General features: G+C 53.0%; 1 protein-coding gene across 1 annotated transcript in view; it reads left to right on the forward strand.

The window, feature by feature from the left end:
• RXRA (retinoid X receptor alpha) overlaps nucleotides 1–25179 on the forward strand; it is a 37136-nt gene extending 11957 nt beyond the window's left edge. Inside the window, exons 4-9 of the mRNA XM_086625025.1 lie at nucleotides 7644–7813; nucleotides 13372–13501; nucleotides 17908–18040; nucleotides 19151–19242; nucleotides 20914–21019; nucleotides 25032–25179. Coding sequence (XP_086481151.1) covers nucleotides 7644–7813; nucleotides 13372–13501; nucleotides 17908–18040; nucleotides 19151–19242; nucleotides 20914–21019; nucleotides 25032–25179 — 779 coding nt within the window. The remainder of the gene's footprint in view (nucleotides 1–7643; nucleotides 7814–13371; nucleotides 13502–17907; nucleotides 18041–19150; nucleotides 19243–20913; nucleotides 21020–25031) is intronic.
• Nucleotides 25180–26310: the final 1131 nt, after the last annotated feature.

Below are 26310 nucleotides of genomic sequence, written 5' to 3' on the forward strand. Positions count from 1 at the left end.
TGCTCTTTAAAGCAGCTGGTTAAATGATGCTGGATTTGTTTTTTGTTTTTAAGGATGCTCTTAGGTTGAGAAAAAGCATTTGGTTTATGATTTTCTCTCATTGCTTTAGCAAATGTTTGCTTACACTTTGCAGCGTCCGGCTTTTGAGCGTGAAGTGAGCCATTTTTGCTTTTGTTTTCCAAAGCCGTTCCCTGTGTGGATTGACTGCATGCAAAGGTTTCAATCCACTTTTTAACACTATTTCACTGAAGTGACTTTATTTTTTTAACACCACAGTGGTATTTTGCCTATCTTAAAAATGCAATATTCGACTGAAACATTGGCGAAAGCACCACCATTTATTTCTTGCACCTCAGCTTTTGAGGTTATTTGCAGTAGTAGAAAGCTGTATCTTTTTTAAAAAAGGAGGCACACGAAGGCAAAGCAGAAGAAGCACAGTCTGAATTCGTTTCCTCAGCTATCGTGACATTTTCACCATAAACAGGTACCTCAGGCATAAGCACTTCAAGATGCTGATGATACACAGCTAAGATGTAGCTTCATAAAAAGGCAGCAGAGCCTAATAAATTCCATTGCTCGTGAAACGGATATTCCCAGTAACCCTCCACCCAGCACGTCATAAATGAAGCAGCCACCTACTTGTAGGCTCTGAGAAGATGGAGCAGATTTGGGTCTCAGAGGCCAACAGAGCCTTTGGGCTCTCCAGGAGGAGGGTAGCGTGCCCTGGTGATGCAGGGATGTATCCCCAAAATGCATCCAGGTTGGAGCGGTCTGGAAAGCAGCATCATCCATGTTTGCCCTGTGGATCCCTGTGTCTGCCAGGGAATGGCAAGGAGCAAAAGGGGCAAAGGTGGGAGAGGATCAGAGCGTGCTGAGAAGAACGGGAGAGCCAAGGCGCAAAAATGAATCTTCTGTTTGCCCACAGCTTTCATGCTGTCCAGGAGCTGGGCTGAACGTCGGTACCTGTCTGCGGTGGTGCTGGGCTCTCCATGCCCAGGGACTCCAGACGCTGGATCCATCTCCCAGAGAAAACCCCATTCAGTCCATTTTTGGTGGGAGTGAATTATCCTTCGCCCTCCTCCCCATGAAAAGAAACAAACCCCAGCCATTCATCCACACTATTGTTCCTGGAAGGATGGATTTTCATCTCAGAAACAAGCGCTCATCTCTGGTCATGCTGGAGAAGTGGTAATTAGGAGCCGCTGTAGCCTCCACGTCTCTCCCAGCGAACAAACAAGCCTACGATGTCCTACCCATGGGGGCTCTCAGAAACGCCTCTGCCTTCGTGGAAAACCTGTCCCTGTTGTCCCTCTTCCTCCCCTCATTAACATTCCTCCGGCACAAAGTGCGGTGCCCGCTGAGCGTGGCAGTGCCCGTGGCGGGCGGCACCCAGCTGTGAGCGCCCGCGTTGTGTCTATGACCAGGCTTTAAAACAGGGCATGTACTTGACGTCTTTCTTTTTTATAAGATCTAATTAGTCTGCAGATCACAGCATCAGGTTTCTCTCCACAAGCCCGAGGCTTAAAAAGGAAAGAACTTTTGTCAGAGGATTGAAATTCCGGGGTGTTCACACATCTCGAAGAGCAGGGACTTGGCAACGTTCATCAGGAGGCTTGCAATGAAGTGGCAGGAGTTGGGGATGCTGCAGTAGGTTCTCAGCAGTGTCCTCCAAGTCCTTCCCAGAGCCTCAGTGAGCAGCTTGTTTTTCTTCAGCAGCTGGAAAGTTCATCACTCAACTGCAGCCACCCACCAACTGGTTTGGGCGCCTGAGCTAGGCTGGTTGCTCACTTTGCAATGGACTCAAACCTGATTGTTTAGCCGTCAGATGCTGCACCAAAGGCAAGCTGTCCAGTGTTGATGTGCACACCAGCAGAGGATGGATCTGGCATATTAGAACATCAGCCCTTGGACCTGGGTAGCTGAGGCTCATCTGCAATCCATGGGACAGGACGTTTTGGTTCTTAAAGGGAGAGAGGGCACTAAGAAGTGGTCACATGAGGCTCCATATCTTGCTGTACCATTGCCTGGGGTTGTGCAGATGGGCTGGAGAAGCTTGAGATGAAAAATGACAGCAACCAGCCTTAGGCAAGAACAGACCAAATCAAGCAGAACAACACGAGAGCCTCTTCATCAGGTGCCATGGAAAACACAGGCTTCTGTCCTTGGCCCGGCTCAGACATAGCTGGAGGAGGTGGGGCTGCCTCTCAGAGCTCTTTAACTGCATCTTTTTTTTCTCCTCAAGTGGATTGCAAGTTTTAAATGCCTCCCTTATGTTAAGAAAATCAGACTAGAAAGCCTCCCGACCATACGAGTCTCCTTGAAGAAAGATAAAAGTGTCGGCACAGCCCTCGACGCAGCGAAGGGCATGCGGAAGATCATCTCTGCACGCGCGGTGGACAGTGCTGCGGTCACGGTGGCTGGGGGCTGCTCTGCCCCGCAGGAGAGGGCTTCCTGGGTTGCAGCCTGGCTCGCCTCCTGCGCTTAGGATGAATGGACCCGCGCCGTGCCAACCCCATGACCAGGAAAATCAAAAAGCGCGGTCCTCGGTGCGGATCTCCTCCAGCACCTGCAGCGGTGGGGTGGAAAGACAAGGACGTGGGCTCCTCTTGGTGGCTTCCCTGCATCCGTCCCAGACAAGCCCTGCTGTCTGACGAGCCAAGCCCGTCTGCAGAGGCACTAATTGAGTGCGACGGGAGGCGGGAGGGTCACGCTGGGCTTGCAGAGCCCTCGCCAGCCCTTCCCTCAGCGCCGTGAGCAGCGGGGCTGCGTTCCCAGCCCTGCTCCTCATTATCACCAGCTTATTGCGGTGAGAGCAAGACAGCCCGACTGAGGTTTGCAAAGGTCCTTGTAGGTCACGCTGTCAAGTGCCTTGTTATCACAGGCGCTCTGGAGCTTAATCCTCTTCCCAAAGTCCTCTTGAGCAGAAACTGGATGTCTTCCTGCCCCCCCAGCTAAGCAGGGGGGCGCAGCGTGGAGGGGGGCATCGATGATGGGCAGGAGAAGGGAGCCAGTGGCAGAACCAGCTCCCCTGAACTGCCGTGCCGTGGCCTTGCTAATCCTGCGAAGCGTCCATCACCTGTGAGGCAGGAGGGAGAAGCATCTTGTGGCCTCTGCAGAGTTGCGAATATTTATTTTTTCTTAAATATACATTAACTGTGCCACAAGGGAGAATTTGGGTTGGAGGAGCCAGTGGCACAACCCCTTTGTTTTTTTGTCTTTAGCCTGTGGGTTTATAACTTACATGAAAGGAAGAGAAAAATTCAGCAGAAGCAGCAAGAACCAAATGATATAATGATCTTTGTTTCTAAATCTTACTGTGTTACAGGGATGGAGCACCATCCATCCCAGCCCACAAGACTTCTGGGAATCCGAGAAGATCAAGGTATTCCCCTTTCAATATTACCAGACAAGCTGCCATGCAGCTATCATGTTTGTATTTCTCTTTTTTAAAAGATAAATAAAAAAAAAAGCCTCAAAGAAACCCAGCTCCCAGACCAAATCCATTTGAAAAATGGATTTTGGTCATCTCCACCGTGGTTTATTTGACTAATCCCCAGTCAGAGTGAGAAGTGGACTCCAGAGATAAGGTCCTAGGTCTCGATGGTGAGGGATCTCTTCACTACTGAAGGTTTTCCTTCACACAAACATGCCATATTGCGTTATTTAAAAAAAAAAAACAAAACAAACAACCAAACAACCAAAAAAAAAAAAAAACAAACCAAAAAACAAGCAACCTGATTTGTTTGAGTACTTGCTCCTTCTTTCCTTCCCCCTACCCCACCTGCTGTTTTTTCCTACATCTCAAGAAACATGTTTCCCATTCTTCCCTGAAATGGTGATGCCTCCCTCAGCATCTCTACTAGGAAAGAGCACCAGCTTGTCAGGTGCACCAGTGTCAGGTCTGGGGAACTACTGATTGCAGTAAATTGCAGACTTCTACTGCTGGGCTTATGCCAGTGGAGACCAGAGACATGGAGGACTCAGCTCAGAAGCTGTGTGACTGGCAGCTCGTAGACACTTTTGCCTGCTCCTTGCACCTTGGATGTCCTCCCACTTCTGCTGAGCTTCTGAAGCACAGGCTGCAAGGATGGCTGCATCCGCAGGGATGTCCATGTCTTGGAACTCACAGATTACAGCAGTCTTGAATGTTGTCTGTGAATCTCTGCGTCTTTCAGGACAACGTGTTGGGCTTCCCACCCCTGGAGCTGTGTGAATCTGAAACTAGGAGAGTGGAGATGCTTGATTTGAAATGAATTCAACCTCTAGATCCTGAAAAGAGACTTTGGGAGTGCCAGACCTGGAAGAACGAGGTGACAGTAAGATGCCCATCGGAGGGGAGTTCATGTGTGCACTGACAACTGTACCCCAAGGCCAGGCACGGAGCTCTTGCAGGAGCAAACCTGTTGCTGACATGAAGAAAGAAGCTGTTCCCACTTCATACTTCGAGCTGCCTGTAGGGAGAGAAAATAACATCTACAACTGAGTCAACATCTAGAGGAGTTGCTTTCTCGCAGGCATCCCCAAAAGCTACATCCAACACCCAGGGTTGGGCAGGTGTCCCACGTCGTTTCTAAGTGAGGAACAGGTCAGGTTCATACCCACCTGGTAACGCGGGTCCTGCGAGCAAGCAGCAACTGGACTTCACGTCGTACAGTCACCTCGTCCTGCAGATGCTCGTCTGGGTGCAGACCTGTGCGTGAAGCTGCTTAGTAGTGGGAAGGGAGGATGATGGTGTCTCTGAGCTCAGCGTTGGGAAACAGGCACTGCTCTCCTGCAGCCCAGAGAGCCCAGGATAGGGGATGGATGGAGGTCATCCAAGCTGCGGGGGAGGATCGCAGAGTGATGCCAGGCTTGTCCTGGCTTTGGAGAGGGCTGTCTGGTCTTGGAAACACGGGGGCAACAAAGCAGGTGATGCTCTGCCTGGCAAGGGCTTGGTTTATCTTTCGACCTTACATACTGGGTGAGAAGATGCCATCTGCTCTGCCTGGTGTGTCATTGCTGCTGGCAGCTGGGCAGGGGCGAGAGCCAGGGGTTTTGCTAACCAGGCTGGGATGAGTCAGCTTCCCGCTGACCGGCTCCGTGGCGAGCAGCAACACCAACTTTCTGGTGTAGCAGCTCCAAGCACAGATCAATAGAAATAACTACTTATACGTATAACCTCTTTCCATCTGTCCCTTCCATCTGTCGTTTGTACCAGCTAGCTTCAGCCTGATCACTAGCAAATGCTGTTGTGGTGACCTGTAAGATTTACCCTCCTATAGCCCTTCAGGTGTATCTGGTTCTTCACCTCCAAGAATGCGACAGTTTGTTGGTTTTGATGAGGTTGAGATTTGCAGATTTAAGGCTTTAAGTAGCCACTGTCTCCCCAGACCTCTGCAATGCTTTCCCACAGATCCCAGTGTCCAGCTGAATCACTGGTGGCTGAACAAGAAGATGTGTTTTTTGGATTATCACCCCTTCCCAGCGGAGCAGCCCTGGCAGTGGAGGCTGTCCTTGTGTGGTTGATCTCAGAGTGAGGAATCACAGAACGATTTGGGTTGGAAGGGACCTTTAAAGATCATCTAGTCCAACCGTGCTTTGAACCTTTATCCTTGAGACCTTGCCGCGACTGTGCGTCAGGTCTTTGGCATTTAAGTCACTTTATAAAATCCCATTTGTTGAGGGTTTGCCTTTCTCTTCGGCTTTTCTGTTATCTAGTAGGTGTTTTATCTCTTCTAATGTGCCCAAAGGAGTTTTGGTGCATCTGTGCGGTTGAGGAAGGGTTGGCATTAAGCAAAAATTTCTTGCCGTTTGATGATTGAGAAAACAGGAGTCGTGGTGGGGGGAGAAACTTAAGCAGGATTTTGTGTTGGCCTGAAAAAACGAAGAGAAGAATCCGTGCCAGACAAGCGCCAGATGGACAAAAGCCACGACCCAAATCGGAGCTCTGACAGCAGCAGCCTACCTGGCTCCAGTAGACCAAGCAGAAAACATCGTGTGGGCCTGGGGAGCCTCTGCAGCCATGAACTTAGGAGCAGTTTGTAAAAAAAAAAAACAAACCCTCTTGCTTTTTGCATAACAGCTTTCACATGGAAGGAGCCTGAGCACCGTTGACGTGCAGCGAACAGCACTGCTGCACCGGCGGCTGCGGCAGCAGGGGAGGGCGAGCGGTGGGAATCAGCCCCAGGCCTTTGCGTGCTGGGGTGGAGCTGGGCTGATGGGAACAACGTCTGTGTAGGACTCTTTTAGCATGTGTTTTAATTTCCTGTTTTTTAAGAAACAAGTTTTATATTCTAGGTTTTATTTTTACACTTCACATAGGTCCCACTGATTGCCTGAAAAGCCTTATTGTGTTACAGACAGCTCTGATTTCCCTGGAACACCACCTGTGCCCCTGCTGCTTTCTCTTAACATCCCATAACCAGCTTCAAGTTCAGCAGAGAGGTGAAGTGTTAGGGTAGTTGTCAATAAATAGCAGGCCTTTTGCTTTGCCGAATGCCTCATTCAGTCCTCAACAAAGGGCTGGATGAGTTCAGGGAGTTGTCATCTCTCATGAGGAGTGATGGAAACTCCTATTGCTTGGGCTGTTCCCAACTGGACTGGGCTAAAACGTGCTGCGGGAAACAGCGGTGTGTGGAAAAGTGTGTGATTTAGGGTATGTAACGTGATGATTGAGAAGGAGAAAGTTACCGATGTCACTGTCTGCATAAAGCTGCTTTCCAGGTTTCGGGAAAGCCTGTGTGCTGTTTCCAAAGGGAGATCGTTAATAATAATGTTATTAGCATCTAATAAGTGATTTTCATCTGCGTACTGTTCGGACATCAACTCGTCAGCATGTGACATGCTTCTGACTAGATGACTCCTGCCACCTCGGGTTTGGGACAGGTCTCTCCTGTCTGTTTAGAAGTGGCCGGAGACAGCGGCGGGGTGGTGGTTTGCATGGAGCGCCTGCCGGCACATCCCGCTCCCACCTCCTGTCCCACGGTACCGCCGTCCGGCCGCGGAGCCCTGCAGCAGCCGTTGGCATCACTGCTGGACGAGGGAGCGAGATGCATGACGGGACTTCCGTGGAGATTCAGCCCTAACAGGCTCAGAAGATGGTTGAACTCTGGACTTTTACACTTTCAACTGACCGATTTCTCTTTTCTTTAGGATTCCCGTACGCTATCACTTCACCTCCTTGGTTTCTTCCCCCGCAGCAGTACCCATCCATTTTCCTCTCCCGCAGTGACTTGCCATGTAGCTTCCTTTGCTTTTCATCACGTCTCTTTAACCTTTTTACTTCCAGGACATCTCCCTCTGCAGAAAAGGGAGTTTCCCTGTAGAGGCCAGGTCTGAGCGGCAGCCTGCCTTGCTATGCTCCCACAGGAGTGCACATGGAGCAGCTCTCCCAGGCCAGGGTTGCTCAGCACCTTCCCCAAACCTCATACCCCCTTGGACTATCCAAGCCTGAGACCCACTGACCACACTGGTGGAAAGGTGAGGTGGGGGAACAAGACATCAGATGTCCGTGTGCTCCTACAGGTCACAAGGACCAGGGATGCTTTAGGTTTTCATGGCTAAGTAACGCCTGTAGCTCCGTGGAGCTTTTGGGTCCCAGCTCAGCCCGTGACACCATGGCCAGGAGCCCTTGGCTGACACTGTCCCTCTCTGTCCGCCTCTAGCCGTCCAGGAGGAAAGGCAGCGGGGGAAGGACCGCAACGAGAACGAGGTGGAATCAACAAGTAGCGCTAACGAGGACATGCCCGTGGAAAAGATCTTGGAAGCTGAACTTGCAGTGGAGCCAAAGACAGAGACATACATTGAAGCAAACATGGGCTTGACGCCGAGCTCGGTAAGGCACCTCCACCCGCGGCACGCGAGGCAGAAGGGATGGCTTGTGGGGCCTCAGATTGACCTAGCACGAATACAGGGGCGAGCCTAGGTCAGAGAGGGCTTCTCTTTTGGGAAGAGAACTAAGCAGAGCTCAGAAATGTGACTTGTTCGCTCCGCTGTAGGCGCCACTTGTGAGCTTAGATGAAAGCAGGAGGAAAGCAAACCTCTCTGCCCCTGTGCAGCCACCAGCACTGGTCCTGGTCTGTCTCACTGCCGTGGCGAAGGAACAGACCCTGTAAGGCGTAATTAGAAGGGCTCACAGAGATTTTATTTTAGTTAACAGCCCTTGGGGCTCAAATGCAGGAAGACGGTCTGTGCTCTGAAGAGCTCAGAGTCCAATCGCGCCAATAGCCAGTTGTGCGGCTGAAGTGCAGAGAGATAAGAGTTGTAAAATTGGGGTGTGACTTTTCAGATGCAGAGTTGTAGCAGCTGCTTGGCTCTTAAGAGAAAACCTGGAGAAGGTTCCTTTCAGGTTCCTTCCCAAGTTTGCATTGCAACCAGACCTGCTCAAAGAAACCAGGCTCTAACAGGACCTTGTGTAAACAAGAGAGAGCTGACAGGGAAACAGGAAAAGAGTGAGAAGCTGTGATGAGGGAAGCTGCCTCGGTCCCTTTCTGCGGAGATACCCTGATGAGCAGGTTATAGCCTTGCTTAGAGAAAGCCTCCCCGCAAAGCAGCTACCCCCAAATGTGAGAGCCAGCCTCTGAAATTCTGTTTCTAGGATAGACCCTGGGCCAAGCCCTCGTGAAGAGCCCTATTGCAGAGAAGGTACTCGCTGCCCAGCCTGGGCAGCATTTAGGGTGCAGTCCCCATTCCTCAATAGCCCCCGTTCCCGTGGAAGTGACGGGAATAGGGGAATGCCTCTAAAAGGTAGGACTGCAGTGTAGCAGTAGGGGCAGGAGTGGGGCTAATTACCCCCATGCCGGGTACACCAGGGGAGCTGTGGGATACTGAGGGACTGGGAAGCCTCAAAGCACAGAGATGGAGAAGGAAAAACTGAATTGCTGTGCACCATTGTGTGTGTGCTTTTGGGGCTGGGGTTGGCTGCACGTTTAATTTCTCACTGGCCTTACGGCGATGCCGCCTGGCAGGGACGCACCGTCCCATGCTGTCCCTCCGAGAGCAGGAGGGGCCGCCGTGGCACGGGGCCATCAGGGCTGCGGAAGGTACAAGTTACCCCGGGACCCTGGTAGCTATTGCCAGGCTTGCTGCTGGGGAGGGGAGAGGCCAGAGTGGGGGGCACGTCCTGGCTGCCTGGCAGTCCTTCGGGGGGGCACAGGGTGCCACTGGGGCTGTGTGAGTGGGCAGGCTGGCTAACGCAGGAGGGCAGGAACACACACTGAAATATCCCTCTGTGTTTCCTGTTGCTCTGTGCTGAGTGTCCATGAGGCCGAGATGATGAAGCGCAGCTATTTCTAGGAAGTGGAAGGACTCTGGTGTATTTATTTTCCACTATGATAATACTTGTCTCTTTTTTTATATGAAGTTTAGAGGATTGAACTGGGAATACCTTACCTGGCAGGGCTTGAGAGGAGATGTCAGACCGTTCCTTGTAGGAGTCTAGGTCTCGAATGCCTCTATGGGATGCTCTTCTTGGCCTTTACCTGCAAGGACACTTTATGGCTGGCTCGCTCGGTGAGGCCCCGCAGTGCATAAGGCTTCCTGCTGTGGACAGAGCCCATTCCTCAGTGCAACATCCCAGGAGATACAGGGCTGCGGTGCTCCCAGCATTCGGGAGCCCAGTTGCACTCTGCAGGCAGCGACGCCTCCGACCGGAGCAGCCCCGGAGCTCGCACGGGGCTTTTTTGGAGGAGGCAGCTCAGCCGCGGTGAGCGAGGGGCTGGGAGAGGCTCCGACGGCTGCCAGGTTTAAAAATACTTCAGGGGAGTTTGTAGCCAGCGTTGTGTTGACTTGAAAACAAACCCCAGAGAGTGGAGCTGGAATAAATGGCTTCGTCTGGCACTGCGGCTCCTCAGCCTCTGGTAGCAAATTGAAAGCTGGTTCCTGCATAATTCAACACGCATTACTGTGAACAAGGATGTGTGTTGCATCTAAATAGAAGCAGGAGGCTTGTTGAAATGCCCTATTATTGTCAAGCGGGTTCTGTCGATGAGGTGACATTTGTAGCAGGTTTAGCAGCTGTATGAGATCAGCAGCTCGCAGTGACGAGGCCGTGGAGGATCTGCCCTCCTCCCAGCCCTCCCCAGAGAGCCCATGTCAGGGAAAGGCAGACGAATTCAATGCCTGATAGACACGGGGTAAAGCACAAGCTGGTTCCTGTTAGCCTGGTATGTTGGGTCCTTTTATTTGCGCCCTGCCCCTTGGTCCGTCTGTGTTGAACGCTGCCGGTGAGCTGGAGAGCTCCAGCGCTTGCACAGACGTTTCCACCTGGGCTGTGCCAGACTGGGATGGAGATGGTAGGGTGCTGTGGTAGTTAACACCTTCCTCTCCCAGATACTGTTGTGTCTGTGACTGTCACCTTGTGCCATGGTCCCCTGGGTGCTGTGAGAGCAGAGATCCCAACTCTGGTGGAGGGAGGTCCCTCTGCTTTGCTGGTCTGGCACTGGCACTGATTTCTCCCACTTTGGACAGTGTGGGACCCAAGTGTGAGACTTCAGCACAGTCCTCAGAGCTGGTAAAGGGGAGGGCAAGGGGGCTGCAGCCTGTGAGCTGTTCCAGCAGCCCTCATAACTAAACACCTTGTTGCTGGTCAAGTGTGCTGCTCTGGATGTGACCAGGCAGGGGATCCATGGCTCTGTCCCGAAACCTCGATTGACATCGGAGAGGATGGGCTACGTTCATGGTTTGAAGCCCATGATGCAGAATGGGTAGTACAGCGGGGTGTGGTCCTTGTGGGTGGACAAGGGATGGGGAGGGATGCTGAGCCAGGCAGAAAACAGCCAAGACAGGGGGATCTGGTCCTGTGAATCTGCTCTCCGTCTGCCTTGGGTGGTAGGAGCGTGCCAAGACTTGGCATTTTGATGACCATCACTGAAACACTCACTTGAAGTAATTGCACCCATGAGCCCCTGATAAGAGCTCTTCAGTCACTGCAAATAGCTGCTAATTGCGAGGGTTGTCTGGCTCCTGACCGTAGCAAAGGGGATAAACCCTTTGGGAGGTTCCGCAGCTGTAATGGAGCACGGCTGCAGGATTCCTCCACGCTGTGTGTCGCAGGAAGCCCCGAGCCCCGTGTCATCCCTGTCCCTCGGGAGCTGGGCACTGGCCGTATGCCCTGGTCATACCTGTCCCCGGGCAGTATGATGGGGCATGAGGATGGGTTTGCCCCTGCCCTGTGTCCCCAGCAGCTGTGGAGCTGGGCTCCTGTGCTGTAAGCACCACCTCGGATGGGCTCCTGGCCACTGAAAGGCAAAGCCTGTAACTGAGAGGTGTTATCCCCATTAGCTCTTAATTGGCCTTTGAGCGGCTGGTTTCAAGTCACCATTTTTTGGAAGATGTCTCCAAGCTCCGATTTTCCAGAAGGATCAGGTGCCTGTGTGTCCTTTCATTCTGTGACACTCCGGCACCGTGCCCTTGCTGTTTACGGCAGGAGGGGGATTTGCTTACCGTGCACGGGGAGGGTTTCCAGCACCACTTTGCAGATCCCCTCCTGGAGACAAGCAGGGCCCCCTTGGCCTGCAGGGATGATACTTTTAGCTGCCTCTCAAAACGACGGTGATTAAGTTCTGCCAGGAAGGACGGTGGTGGTTCCAGGAACTGCCATCTGAGGTGTAATTAAAGGCTGAGGCTTTGTAGGAAGCACGGAAGGCTGGGTACAGCTTGTGCTGTCTTCGGAGCAGCGGTGGGACAGCCTGGGCTGGGAGACCCAGAGCCTGGCTTGCTGCATCAGAGCAGGTCCTGGAGATGGTGGCAACCTGCCCAGAAGCAACCCCTGATAAAAGCTTTGACAAAAGCGTCTGACTTTCCTAAAATACTCCTTTCATGGGGCTACGTAGGCACTTGTTGCTTCATGGGTCAGGTTCTGCTGGAGCATGAGGTCTCCTGTAAGTCATGTCCGGCTCCAGAGCATGCAGGGCTCCATCCCCATCCCACCCCCTGGGAGCCAGAATGCCCAGGTTCTCCACCTGGCTGCTCCGGCTTGCTGACCAAACTGGGATGACTTGAAGTTGGTGATGTTCCTATAGCCTGGGCCAAGGGTGTCCCTTCTCACCCTTCTGCAAATGCCTCTCAATGCTGACATTCCCCCATGTTTCCAGTGAAACCCTTAACCCTGCAAAGCTCCTTCTCCCACCCACTTTAGGGTTTTCCTGTGGTCCAGAAGAAATCCCATCTTTTCTCCCGTTTCCGGGGAAGAGCCCAGTCCCTGCTCACCTTTCCCTCCCCATGGAAGAACCCCAGCTCCCTCGGAGCAAGACTCCCCTGCCCTTATCCCCTCGGGGAGCCGTGGGAGCAAGGAGGGAAGATCTCCACGGTGATGCTCCCCGCTCCTTGGCTGCGCTGCTGAACGCCAGCCCGTTCCCATCCATCTCTGCATGCAGCAGGTGAAAATACTTTGAAGGCGAGTGCCCCTGAGCTTGCCAGATGCTGGTTATTTTAAGCCTGGAGAATGGGAAACGTTGGCCACCGAGGCACAGAGTTTGTGTTTTCTGCCAAGGGACAGTGGAGGGGACTGGGCAGGGGTCTGGGACACGGCTCCAGGGGCAGGAGTGAAGCTTAACAGCGTGGTCCTCGTCTGCGCAGCCTGGGAGAGGGGTTTGCTGTAGAGCAACTCATGGTTCCTCACCAGTTTGTGGTGAGGAACAGCCTTGTCCTGCTGGAGCTGGGGCTTGCAGGAAGGAGAGGTTACGCTTGCGTTCGTGTCTGCTCTGCCTCTCATTCACACCCCTTCCCCCTGCAAACCAGGGGTGAAGCAAACACTCCTCCAATTTGGAAACTGCTCTTTTAAGGACACGGAAGAAAAATAATGGTACAATCAAAGCTGCTCGGTATCAGCAGGGATTACAGTGGGATGTGTGGAGGGGCTCATACATCTCTGTCCGGAGAGGGAAACCCTCTATACACACGTGTACTAGCGAGGTCTGCCTTTGCTGGAGTTAGATGGTCTCTTGAAGTTCCTAATCACAAGCCCACTTGAGCTGTTAGCAGTTCCTTTAAACAGGGATTTGGTGTGTTTAGGCTGACTGTCCTCCTTGAGAGCACGAGTTTTTTACTGGATAATATTTCAAAGGAGAGGGGTTTTCTCTTTTTTCCTGTAATGCCTCCTCTGGTGCTGATTTATCAAGCTGGGAGATGCTGGAGCTGGTTTGGTTCATCAGTCAGTGTGATGGATGTTGGGTCTCAACACTCCTGGTTCCTCTTTTGGAACTTGATAAAAACTACTTAAAAACCATGTGGTGGGGAAGCCAAGTCACCTCCTTTCCTTGGGACTGATAATGTCCACTTCTGGGGTGCTCACGACTTCGGGGTCCTTCCCCAGCCCTTTCAGCTGCTCCTCCAGCCTCTCCTCTTCTCCTTTCTCTGCCTTCTCCCAGCCTTTCCATCTCCTTCTCTTGGCAGCCCAATGACCCGGTGACGAACATATGCCAGGCAGCAGACAAACAGCTCTTCACCCTGGTGGAGTGGGCCAAGAGGATCCCCCACTTCTCCGAGCTGCCCCTGGACGACCAGGTCATCTTGCTCCGAGCAGGTGAGTGGGAACCGTCCCCGTGCAGGCTCTGGCCCGGGGCCGTAGGAATGCCACATCTCAACGGTGACAGGTATTACGCTTAGATTTAGGTCCTGGCAACTTGAAAGCCTTTAACTCATTCTGAGTAATAGCCTCTGATAATTCCATTGCCAAATAGGATTTTAAAAGCCCCAAGGGACGTGTTGCTGAACGTGATCCAAAATGTTGCGCCAGCTGCCAATCAGCTGAAAAACGGCCCGGCTTCATCCGTGATGGGCGAGGTGCTCGGAGATGTGCGCTGGGTGATTGAAACCGGGGCAGCGACGCGCTGCCTTTCTCCGGAGCCGAGACTTGAAAGACCAAGCGGGCTTGGGACTCCATGAAATTTCATCAAACTCAAACGTTTGATCATAATTAAAACCAGAAAGGGGAGAAAACAAAATGTATCGCCCTCTGTCTCCCACCCACCAAGATGAAAATGAAATTCTCTGGGCTTATTTTGAATTTCGTTGTGTGGCAGGGGGTCTGCAGGAGCGGAGGCGTTGGGAGGTGGAGAGCAGTTAGCTGTGAAAAGGGTCTTCTCCCATCAAGTAAATTCCAGCCCCTACTGCGGGCAGGTTATGCACAAAGACCGGAGAGGGCAAGAAATCAGGAGCAGAGCTGGACGAGGGTGCATTTTAGGCATGAAGCTCTTTGCATAGCTCCCATCATCAGATGAGTGATTAAAAAGGCTTTGCTTTGACGCAGTGGAGAGTTTTGCTCACTTAAACAAAGAGAAAGTTTAAGTCCCACCACGTTGTCGGTGGGACAGATGAAGCAGCTTCCAGCAAATGACAAACTCCATGGCGAGGAGACAAGAAGACCTTGACGGCTGGCTGTGGCACCCAGCTCTGCGCTTGGCAATGGGAGAAACCACCCTCGGCTACTCGAAGTAGTCAAGGGAATTTGAAAGGGAATGATGGAGGAGTCTGGGGCAGAGCAGAGGTGCAGCCTTAGAGCAGGGCGAGCTGGTGGGCTACCTGGAGTGACCCTGTCTGGCAGCCAAACCCAAGCAAGCCAAGGACTCTGAAGTCCCTGGTAGTTTTAAAAGTTCCTTGTTTCCCCAAAATGCACTTTAGTAGGGAATTCTAGAGGGGAAAAACCCTGCAGGGTGTGTGCTTCTCTCTCTGCGCTCTTCTGGCCTTGGGTTAATGGCCTCTGTAGACGAGACACTGCTGATCCACCTTGATGGCAGCGTTCGTGGCTTCTTAGTGTAGAAAGTGTGTGCCCCAGAATAAACGCCCATGAAATTGGGCAGGAAACTGCTTTAAGAACCAAGTTCAAAGTATTCACTTCAACCCAAAACATAGCAACTGCCAGAACTCCTCCGGTCCAAGTTCTGTCCAGGTTGCTTCAGAAGAAGGTGTTCAGTGTTTCCTCCTTCCCACACACACACACTAGCTGCCATTCTGTTTCGTGAGGCTGACTGTAGCCCAAAGGCATGAGTCGTAATACTTGCTGCGATTTTTTATTGACAATCAGCCAGTGGAACTGCCTACCTTGGCCCTACGTACAAATACCCAGTCTCTCTGCCAACCTCTCTGAAATCCTTGACCTCAGTGGTTTCTGGGCGATTAAGTCGCACCGTTTACTGGTGTAGGTTTTCCACTCTTCTTATATTACTGAAAGGAGATTTTTATAGTCACATTTCATCTAGTGGTTACAGCAGTAGTCTGGGAATGGAGAATTTGGGGGTTTTATTCTTGCTGCAGGCTTGGCCGAGTCCCATGCCCTCCCTGGCCGGCTCCTGTGAGCCCTTTGCTGAAGGTGCTCCTCTGATTTTTCCGTGGGTGGGAACGTTGCCAGAGCTGGCTCACAGCCCTCTCTGGAAAACACAAAAAGTGTATTTTTGAAGAGGGTCTCTAGAGCCTCTTGTGAGAGTGGATGGGCAGGGGAAGCATCTCTATAGAAATCTTTGAGGGCTTTCAGCAAGTATGGCAGGGGAGGACTGGATTCAGACAAAAAGCTGCCTTTTCCTTTTGAGAAATGGAAACAAAACCCACAACAACAGATCAAGGTTTTCCTTTCTCTTTAGAAGAAGGCTAATGAAAACTGAGCTGGAGATTTTCTGACCCGATATTCTCCTTTGTGCTGGTTCTTGTTATGACCAGCTCCGAGCCGGCATCCTGGAGGGGCCGCTCCACGGGGCAGGAGGAGAGGGGGCTGCGGACCCCATCGCATCCCAGATTTCATTGTGGCTCTAACCCCATGGCCATGAGGTGGGCTGAGCACCTGTAGCAGCTCTGATGGGCTCCCTGCTCCAGGCGTCTCTGTCGGGGCCTCAGATAACCTCCCCCAAGTCTTTTAACCGGTGGCTCTATCTATTATTGAGTGGGGAGAGCGGCCTGCTGAGAACAGCTGCCCATGAAATATTTAAGTATTAAAATTTCGCTGAGCGTCAGTCAGGTTCAGTCATGCATCCTTGGAGGCAAAATTAAGTGGAGCAGGCATCTTTGGAGGAGCAGTGCTGGATGGACCGGCAGTAGCTTTCCTCTAATGCTGAATCATTTAAAAATCTTCCCTCTCTGAGCTTTTTGAAGGAGAAGGAAACCCAACTTTTCAAGCCTGTTTTCCCTGGGTTTTCTTGTTTCCAAGCTTGCCATGGCTGAGACGAGAATAACCTGATGCTTTCTTTGCATCAAGGCCTGGCAAAGGATGCTGAGCACTGCATCGCGGCAGCTGCAGCTCATTTGGTAGAGCTGGTGGGGAAATTTAGTAGTGAGATGGATGAACACGATGGTCACTCTGCTGCCGGGTGCTGTCTCTATCCCAGAGGAGCCAAAGCATCCCCGGAGTCTGCAGCCACCTTGTTTGATGACAAAAGAGTCTCAAGAGTCAAAGAAACGTGCTCTGCTTCTCCAGAGCTTGGGCTAAAATGCAAAACTCTTTGGGTAGACTTGTCTGATCTCTAACTCAAGATTTACTGCCTGTGGTTATACCTGATTTTTCCTACTTGCCTCTTTGCCAGCTCTTTGGGGATGCTCTGGTGAAAGCACCGGATAGAAATAGGTTCCCCTTTTCAGCCAAAACATCCCAGCTCTCAATGGGAGCGATTCAGCTGAAGGATGCTGACGAATCCAGTGCTCCTTAGCTGGAAAAAGCCCAGCGCAGATGTCGGCAGCACCCCGCAGCCTCACCGCTTTCGCCGATTCTTGGCAAGCCGGAGACTGGATTTGGGACTGCGGGGGCTGTTTGGAGCCGTGGCAGAGGGATGTTGGGTGATGGCCGAGAGTGGGGGCAGTGGTGAAAGCTGGTGCCGGGGAGGGATGTTGAGAACCAGCTCCAGTCTCTGCTGGTTGGAGCTTCATGGAGGGGCTGCGTGGGGAGTTGCTCTGGGTCTGACGGCTGGTGGGAGGCACCCACAGCCCCTTTCTGTAGGTCTGGCTCTGGGAGGTCTTCTTCAGCCGTGGGGCATGCTTCCTGCAGGATCCTGGTGCAGTGCCATGTCTTCTCCTCCATCCTCCTTGGGTTGCACAGTGTCGCAATCCCTCTTCCAGTGCCAGGCCTCACCCAGTAAATAGGCAAATAAATGTTCCCTTGATTGGGGCAGAAACATCCTGTGGCCACTTAGGAAAGAGTGAACTTTATTCCTTGTCAACATTTCTCATGGCACAGCCCATCTCTGCAACACTAGGTAAACACAGCACACGTGGACCATGCATTTATTCCAGTTGACGAAAAAAGACACGTTTCAGTGGCAGCAGAGGAGGGGAAGGATGTTGTTGCGTTGATGCAGGCTTTTCCAGCCTGGCAAATAAAAAAAAAAAAAGCCAAATATCCTGACATTTTTGGACCTTGCCAAGCAGCCCTGTGTCCTGGACACCAGAACATTTTCAGACTGGGCGAATCAGCCACAGGATGAGCATGAGACTCCCCAGGGTTGCAGAAGACTCGTCTTGTCTTATAGGAGATGCCTCTCCTGGTTCAAAGTCACCAAACTTGATGCTTTTCAAAACTTTACAGCAATTCTTCTTGTTATGGGTTTTTTTGGGGGGGGCATTCTTGAACTCAGGTCTCGAACTGCTCGGAGGCAGGGAGGGTGAGGTCAGAGGGGGAGTGCAGGGCTGCCCACCCGTGTCTGGGTTCACGGGAGAGGAGCCAGGCAGAGAGCTCTTTGCTGAGCTGCCCACGAGGTTTATAGAGGAAACCACCTCCCTGATTAGTGTTGTATTTGTAGTGCATTTGCTCCTTAATGGTTTTCTCCTTCCCTGCCATCCAAGAAGGAGCTGGCTCCCCACTCCCTGCCCGTGTCCAGCCATGTTACTCCAGCAAAGGCAGTTCTTGAGCAGTTTCCTCCTCTCCTTTTGGTGCTGGGGAGGTGATGTTGCTGATTCCCGAACCCACTGAGGACCCTGCGGCTCTAACCTTGGTTGTTTTCTCCTCCCCAGGGTGGAATGAGCTTCTAATCGCCTCCTTCTCCCACCGCTCCATAGCCGTGAAAGACGGGATCCTCTTAGCCACCGGGCTCCACGTGCACCGGAACAGCGCGCACAGTGCTGGCGTCGGGGCCATCTTCGACAGGTGGGCAGAGGAGGGGTGGATGGTGGGGAACCCATCTCAGGCCACCTTGCCTGGACATCCTCCTCTCTGCCTCTGTACCCTGCAGTGCAGCCTGGAGATGGGTCGGGTGGAGATGTGCGGGCGCGTGGGCTTGTCATCCTCGGAGCCTGGGATGAGGCGTGTCCATCCCACGGCATGCATGGAAATGTCATGGTCCTTGCTGCAGGCAATGGCATTAAATCCCCACTCTTAAACCTGCAGAAAGCAACAGCCCGGAATAGTCAGGGAGAGGGCTGCCCAGCACAAATCAAAGCCGCTTTCATGGCCTCCAGATGCCTTCTAATGTTACAAGGAGGCCGCTTCTTTGTTTCTTTTCATCTTTAATTGGACCAAGACACGATTTTATTTTCACAATGAAAAAGCACCAAAAATACCCAGCAGGTTCCACATGCGTGTCCCGAGGGCTCTTTTATCTCGTGCTTTGGGAAAGTGTTTTAAAGCCAGACTTCCAGGGTGTTTGACCCACAGTGTGGCTCCAGATGCCGCTTAAATTGTGGCTTATTTCCCTGCCCCAGACTCATCTTGATACGGCTTAGTTGAAACCAAATCACTTTTGCTTCTTTGCTTTGCAAGGAAGTTATTCTTTGGACCTGAGTGACATCATTTGTTTCCTGTGAGGTCATGAGTGCAAGATCATGGCTTCACTGCAGGATCTAACAGGAAAAACTGGGCAATCAGTGGAAAATATTTCAAGACTGGCACCTGCAGTAAGAGCAAAGGGAGTAATAAAAATTACCGGCAGAGGAAATTGCTTTTAGGTACCTGTTGTGTTGGGGTTTTTTTTATGTTATTATTTTTTATTTTTAGGCAGCTTTCTCAGGTGCCAAAGCCTCTCAGTGAATGTATGAAGCCAGGTTTTACGGTCCCTGTTGTATCTCACAGGAACTATTGATGTTCCTAATGAGCTATTTTTGATGCAGGAGGAAAATGAGGGCATATCCTCAGCTGGTATAGGCGAGCGCTATCCCATGACTTCGTGAACCGCGGAGGACCTCGCGCTGGGTCTGACACCTGGATGCTCTTTCCATTTCTTTTTAACACTGACACCTGTGATTTCTGTGTCCTTTGCAGAGTACTGACAGAACTCGTGTCAAAAATGCGAGACATGCAGATGGACAAGACAGAGCTAGGCTGCCTGCGAGCCATTGTCCTCTTCAACCCCGGTACATGCCATTACCTTCTCTCCAGTCCTCTCTTGGCTGATGCTTTGTCCTTTGGGCTCCTTTTCTCACCTGTAAAGCTCCATTGCAAATAGCCGAGGGCACCCAGCTCCCGAGGACAGGGCAAGAAGGAAGAGAGGCAAGAATGAAAGTCAAATTAAGCTCTGCATATGTGTCTGCCACCTTACAAGCGTGTGTTTTGCAGGTCAGGGATGGATCTGGATCCATGCCCAGGGTTGCTTTGCAGACTTCCCTTTCCAAGGAGTGTTTTCCCCTTCGTAGAGAGCAGCATGGTTTCACCGTCTGAAATACTCTCCGTGCAGGGCCCAGCCTTGGCCGGGACCCGGCTGCAATCATCTGAGGAGATGGCGAATGCTGCTTTTGGAGCTGACTCCTACTGATGGGCTGAGTTCTGTGCTGAGCTTGAGGGGCTTTGGCTTGATCAACGTTACACGGCATTATTTTCAGTTTTACAGCGACTCTGTAAAAAGAAATTTCTGGTCCTTGAGGGAGTTGCCCCTGAATAGGAGAAAAAAATGAATCTAAATATCCTTTAAGAGAGAAGTATGGATTAGAGCAAAGTTAGAGTATGGACGTTATGGTCCTCTATTTCCTGATCTCAACATCCAAGGGCTTTTATTAACTGCGTTTCTGGAAAAGCCCTCTGCCCACGGTGAAAGGCTTGAAACCTGCTCATAAAATACACAAGAACTTTATTTGTTGTCCCCAGCTTGCTCAGTTTTACAGACTCCGGGAGGCTTCATGCTGCTCGCTTTTCCCCCTTGGCCCCAGCTGCCCAAGGGAAGAGGAAGGTTCAGTGCCAGGGTTGTCTCCGGCGTTTCAGAGAGCCGAGCCCTGGGGAAGCAGGAGGTGGACTGCCAGCCTGCACGCACCTGTGCAGCCCAGTTAGGGGGTTCTCTGTGTTTTAGAGTGGGTCAGTCCAGAGCAAAAGCAGATGGCAGACAAGGATGGACACCCCTTCCACTCCCTGCCCTCGCAGGAGCGTGGTTTGTGCCCAAGCACGGCTCTTTCCCTGCCCTTTCCCACCAAACCCAAGCCAGGGCATTTCAGCAGGGTTTATTGCTGTTTCTTGGGTTTGTTTTTCTGCTTGACTTTTCTTCCCTCCACCCACCTTGTAATTTATTGTCTGTAATTTGGGATTAGCCGTATATGGTAAAAGAAGGGGAATCTGGAGAGGTTCCCGTGGTGCATGTGCTTGGGGATATCGATTGCCCGACTGTCCCTTTCACCCTACTGAAAGCAGATCCTGGCCGTGGCGTGGGGGACCTGCTAGAGCCGGGGCTGTTCATTCAGCCCTGCCACGGTGCTTCGTGCTGGGGGGAGAAATCCCGCAAGCCCAGGACTTGAGGGGGACTTAAACCCTTTTCGTGAGGGTCTCTGACCACTGGACAATGGTTGCAGTTGGGGTATGAGGTGGAGTAAAACAGGTCTGTAGTCACAGGGCGAACCTTTCAGGGCTTGAACGCGCCCCGGGAGGCGTTGGGTACTGCCCCAAATTCCTGGGGCTCAGACCCCGTGTCCGTGCTGTGCCCTGGTCTGGTGGTGCAGGGAGGGATGGAGTGGGCTATACGTGCCAGGGGATGCACAGGGGGGTCCTTGCCTGCCTGGAAACCCTGAAGGTTTCTGACTGATGGTCTTTTCGTTGCCTTTCAGACTCAAAAGGTCTCTCCAACCCGGCCGAGGTGGAGGCGTTGCGGGAGAAGGTGTACGCGTCGCTAGAGGCGTATTGCAAACACAAATACCCCGACCAGCCCGGGAGGTGAGTCGCTGCCTGGCCCTCTCCTGCAGCCTCGTGCCCCTGTGAAGCCCCGTGCAATGGGTGCTGCAGCTGGTGCAAAGGGTGCTGCAGCCCAGGATGAGGTCCGAGTGCCGTCCTCACGGTCGCTGCAGTGTACGGATACTGGATCCCTTCCATTTAGAGCTCCCCGTTCCCACGTCTTTTGGGAATGAACAGTTCTTTGCAGGGAAAAGTACTCATTTCTACCTGCTTCAGCTGTGAACGTCCTTAGAAACTGCACCCGGTGAATTGCAGAGAGATCTTTATTCCCATGCCAGGAAACGCAACACAGCCGGGACACGGTCGGGAGACCTGAGGAGCCGTGGCTCCCGCGGCCGCAGCGGTGGGATGAGCACATGGGGGAAGGGGTATCATTTCCCTTTTGGCAACCGCCGAGAGCAAACCACAGTGAAAATAAGACGCACACGGAGTTAATTTTCAGTGGCAGATGAGCATCATTGCTGGGAAGTGAAAGCCTCAATTGATGCTCTTTTCTCCCCTCCCTGCCTCCCCCAATCCAGCTGGGAATGGGAGGGGGAATTAGGAATGCTTTCCTGGACCGCTCTGGAGCTGAGTGGGCGCATTTTCCCAGTTACAGCCTGAAGCTGGCAACTGCCAGTTAAGTTACTGACAGTCATTTGAGAAACCAAGCAAAGCTCTGGAAACTGCTGCTGGTGCGTATCGCCGCTGAGGCTTGAATGTTGGGGAAAACAGCCCAAGCAACTGGGATTTGCATCTCACCTGCATTCCCAGTCTTGTGTGTCTGGATGGTTGGAATGAAAAAGGATGCTCTTACAGCAACATGGGCAGGTCGCGCCCTTAGAAGTAATATTGAATTTATTTTTTCTCCCCTTTGGGTGTCAATATGCTGGCGGATGAAAAAAGACGCGTTGTAAAGGGGCTTCTTGGACATTCGTGGTGGGCTTCTGGCAGGGAGTGAGGCTGAAGGTACCGCCGGGTGTGTTGGACTTGGTGGTGAAGAGGGAAGCGAGGGGTGAGCGTGGTGCATGGAGCCCGGCTGGTACCTCTCCTCCCCTGGGTGGTTTGTTTGGACCCCAGGCCAACTCTCAAGCCGACTCCTCTTCCAAAAAAGTGTTATTAAATTGCAATTCCTAAGCAAATCCAGACCCTGGACTTTGGCTGTTCTGGTGTTTCAGAAGAGTTCTCCTCCCCTTGAAGCTGACAAGGAGCAGCCAGCTGTACCTGGCACAAGGAGAGCTGCCTGGGGAATCGCAGCCAGCAGCTCTCCCGGCTTATTCCCCGGATGGGATACACTCTTTGCTTCTCACAGGCGCCCGGTGTCCGCGGCGGAGTCGTGCTGCCCTCACTGCTGCAGGCTGGGCTGGGCAGGGGCTGGGCAGGGGCACCAGCCCTGCTCCTCGTCCACCCAAACACCACGAAGCTGCTGTGCATGACTGAGCCAAGTCGCTGAGCCACCAGCCAAAATCTGTTCCTCAGGGCTCTACCTCAATGGTCAGGGATGTGCAAGGGAACATTTTAGGTCCGGTAGCCTGTGCCAAGGGTGCTGGAGTTTGATCTGGCTTTAAATGACGTTGGGATGAGAACCTGCTTGTGTGATCTCGCACCTTTCTTTGATGACCTTAAAGGTTTTGCACGCTTAGGGCTGTCTTGAGAGCTGCAACTGGGCATTGCTGACCTTACTCCATCTCTTCTGTGGTTCAGGGCAGTGGTGGAATAAGCATGGTTGGCTCAGGAGGGTTAACTCGTGGGCTGGGAGAGTTGCACAATAGCTAAACGAAGCTCTGAGGAGCTCTCTCCATCCTGCTGGTCTCATGGCACGATGTGATCACCAGCTGGGGCTGGAAACAAGTTCTTCCTGTGGTTGAGCAAACGCCTGGTCGAGCCCATGGCAGTCGCCCTCCCCTGCTCCGCGCCGCGGTGAGCGGTTGGCTTCCCCACCGCTTCGGGTGCCCTTCGGTGCGTGGCTTCAGCCCGGTCCCCGGCCATCAAGAGCTCCCGAGCACCGTGTAAATACAAAAAGGGAACTTCTCTGCAGCAGCTGGATGGAGGGACGCATTCCTAGGAAAAACCCAGCCATGCTGCCCCCGTGCCAGCCCCTGCTCTGCTGCAGGGAGGGCACGGTGCGGGTGTGACACCGAGCAGCCACAGGGAATCAGGGCTATTTTCTCCCAGGCTGGCCGCAGCCCTGGCACATTGTGCTGCGGGCTGGTTATCTCACAGTTAAACATATCCGAGGGCTGGAGCCATCATCTGGTTTGGTTTAAAGTGAAACTTCCTGAATGGGATGGTAGGACTGATTTGTTTTTCCTGGCTCTGCTCCCACCGTTCTCGCCAGCTCAGCAGAAAAAAAAAAAAAATGGGGAGAGAGAGATGTGCATGCATGTATAATGTCTGTATGTTTGTGCATGTCTCTGTGTGTGTTTTGCAGAGAGTCCCCTTCTCCCTGGGCTGGTTCTGGCCTTTGCTTATGTCCAAGCCCTGATTGTGCAGCAGTAAAAACAAATCAATGCGTTCTCCACCGTTAAAGGGCCTTTTCCCCGTTTTGAGAGCGGGGAGGTGACATCCTGCAGTGCTTGAGGTTGCTGCCTGCACCCCTGGGGCATGGGCAGGCAGGGTGGGCGCGCTCCTGGGTCGCACCAATGGGTGCTTCGGAGCACACTTGCAGGAACTGGTGGCTCTCTCCTGGCTCTGCAGCCTCCTGCCATCATCGGAATCCAACACCCAGCAGCCTTTCCCCGGCTCGGCCAGCTGGCCCTTGGGCTCGTCTCCTTCGCCCCTGCTCCTGCCGTGCTGTCGGCTCTCCCCAGCCCCCCTGGCTCTCCCCTGCCCGCCTGTGAAACCCTTTTGCGTGTCGGCTCTTGCCAGCATCTGGGGTGCGACCTGACAAGTGTCTCCGCCAGGCAGGCTGGGGAGAAAGGGCTTTTGTTCAGCTGGGGCTTGGCAGAGCCCTGCACCGGGCAGGGAGAAGGGGAGAAATCCCCTGTTCCATCTGGTTTGCAGCGCTGCTTCCAGCTTTTGCACCGAAGCCCCATCTCCTTCCCTTGACTTCACCCCTGGGGTGTGGGTTTCTGCCAGGCCAGCAGCCCACAGGGCTTGACAACAAGCAGCCCCAGTGATGGTACCCAGTGCCTGCAGGAAAGGGGCATCACTGAGCAAAGTGCCAGGTACACCCACTCAGCATCTCCTCCAGCCCCTCCTCGCCTGCTTGGCCTTTTCCCTGAGTCAGAGTTGAGCTGCTGAAGCTGCTTGCACAGCAGCCTGGGACAAGGCTGGGCCCGTGGTGCCTCCTCCCCGTGGCTGCGGTGTAGCAAACCCACGAGCATCTCGGGGTGCTCAGTGAACAGTAATGCACATGTGACACAAATCATAAAATCATGGAATGGTTTGGGTTGGAAGGGGCCTTCAAGATCATGTAGTTCTAACCCCCCTGCCATGGACAGGGACACCTTCCACTAGATCAGATTGCTCAAAGCCTCATCCAACCTGGCCTTGAACACCTCCAGGGATGGGGCAGCCAAAACTTCTCTGGGCAACCTGTTCCAGTGCCTCACCACCCTCAATGTAAAAAATTTCTTCCTTAGATCTAATTGAAGTCAGATCCCCTCTTTCAGTTTAAAGCCATTGCCCCTTGTGCTATCACTGCAAGTCCTTATAAAAAGCCCCTCTCCAGCTTTAGGTACTGGAAGACTGCGAGAAGGTCTCCCCGGAGCATGAATGCATAAAGCCTGTGGTGCACCCCAGTCCAGGGAGGGCCTTTCATTTCTGATTTTACTCTTCCAGCTCAGCTATCAGCAGATGTTTGTTGTGAATATCCACTGTGGCTGCCTGATCTTCAAGGCTGGGGACATAATTAATGATTTCTCTGCACAGCTCAGGGTGTAGCCCCATGACTTCGGTAGCAAAAGAGATTGTGTCTGACTCCCAGCCCTCCTGAGCAAGAGTGGCCACAGAAGCTTTGGGAGTCAGGGCAGAAGGGTGGGATATCTGACCATGTCGTGTCTCCTTTCCCCAGGTTCGCAAAGCTCTTGCTCCGTCTCCCAGCCCTCCGGTCCATCGGCCTGAAATGCCTGGAGCACCTCTTCTTCTTCAAGCTAATAGGCGACACGCCGATCGACACCTTCTTGATGGAAATGCTGGAAGCGCCACATCAAATGACTTAGAGAACTGCTGCTGGGTCAGTCCCTCGCCCGGCCGGGGTCTCGCAGGGCCCCTTCCTCTGCTTTCCTCCGCCGCCGCCCCAGCCCGTCCCTCCCTGCTCTCCCCAGCGCCGGAGGCACCGTCTGATCCGGGGCGACCCCGTGCCGTCCTCGCCTCCTCGTCGCCTTCACCCTTGTCCGTTTGCTGTCACTGCTGCATCTCAAGACCTGCTCGCTGGTTCCCTGCGCTAGATGTAGAGAAGTGGGAGCGGAGAGAGCTTGCCACCCGCCGCCCCGGCTCGCGCCCCTGCCCCAGAGCACGCCGTGCCAGGAGTTTTGGGGTGAGCCGCCAGCCAGGCTTGGCATCACCCCGCATGTGTGCTGCGGCCGGCGATGATTTCCCCAGGGCAGGAGCGGGGACAGGGATGGGGACGGTCCCAGCCCGTGGGGCAGTGGGGTTTGGACAAGCCGAGGGGAGTGGTTGAACTCGCCGGATTGCAACTGGCTATTTTCAGAGGATGGAGTTTTTGAAAAAGAGAAGAGAAAAAAAAAAAAACAACAAAAAAAGAATTCTATTTTTGGTTTCTAACTATTATTAGTAGTCTGGGTAGTTACTTCGCAGAGGGAGAGGCGGGCTGGAGAGGCAGCCCAGCCCGTGCCCCACAAATGAGTCACCCGTGGCTTCGCAGAGCCTTCTCCTTTCAGTTAAAAGCAGAGGATTTGGAATTGAGCTTTATCCCCCCCTCAAATAACGAGGCAACTGGTGGCACGGGGAGCCAGGGTGTCCTCTCTTCCTCTGTGCAGAGGGTCCTGTGGGCGGCAGCACCTGAAAAAATCCCTTTTTGCCATCCTGGAGGGCAGCCAGGCATCGCTGCTCTTTCTGAAGATGCCTCTGGATTTGGTGCGGAGCTGCCCACGCAGCCATGAGCTGGCTGGAGCACTTGCTTTAAGGCTGCCAGGGACTCGTCATCACCCTTCCCCGGCTCACGGGGTCTTGCCAGACCCCTGCCCTCAGCGCTGCCCTCGGCACCCTGGCATGGCCCCACTCACGAGGCTCAGTCCAGCCCCTCCGGCCAGTCCCACACTTTATTTCAAGGGCCGTTGCGTTGGAGCAGCGGGAGCTGGTGTGCTGACAGTGGCTCCTTGGATTTTCGG

Source organism: Tauraco erythrolophus, chromosome 22 (genome assembly GCF_009769465.1).
Source record: "Tauraco erythrolophus isolate bTauEry1 chromosome 22, bTauEry1.pri, whole genome shotgun sequence".
Lineage (NCBI taxonomy): Eukaryota > Metazoa > Chordata > Aves > Musophagiformes > Musophagidae > Tauraco > Tauraco erythrolophus.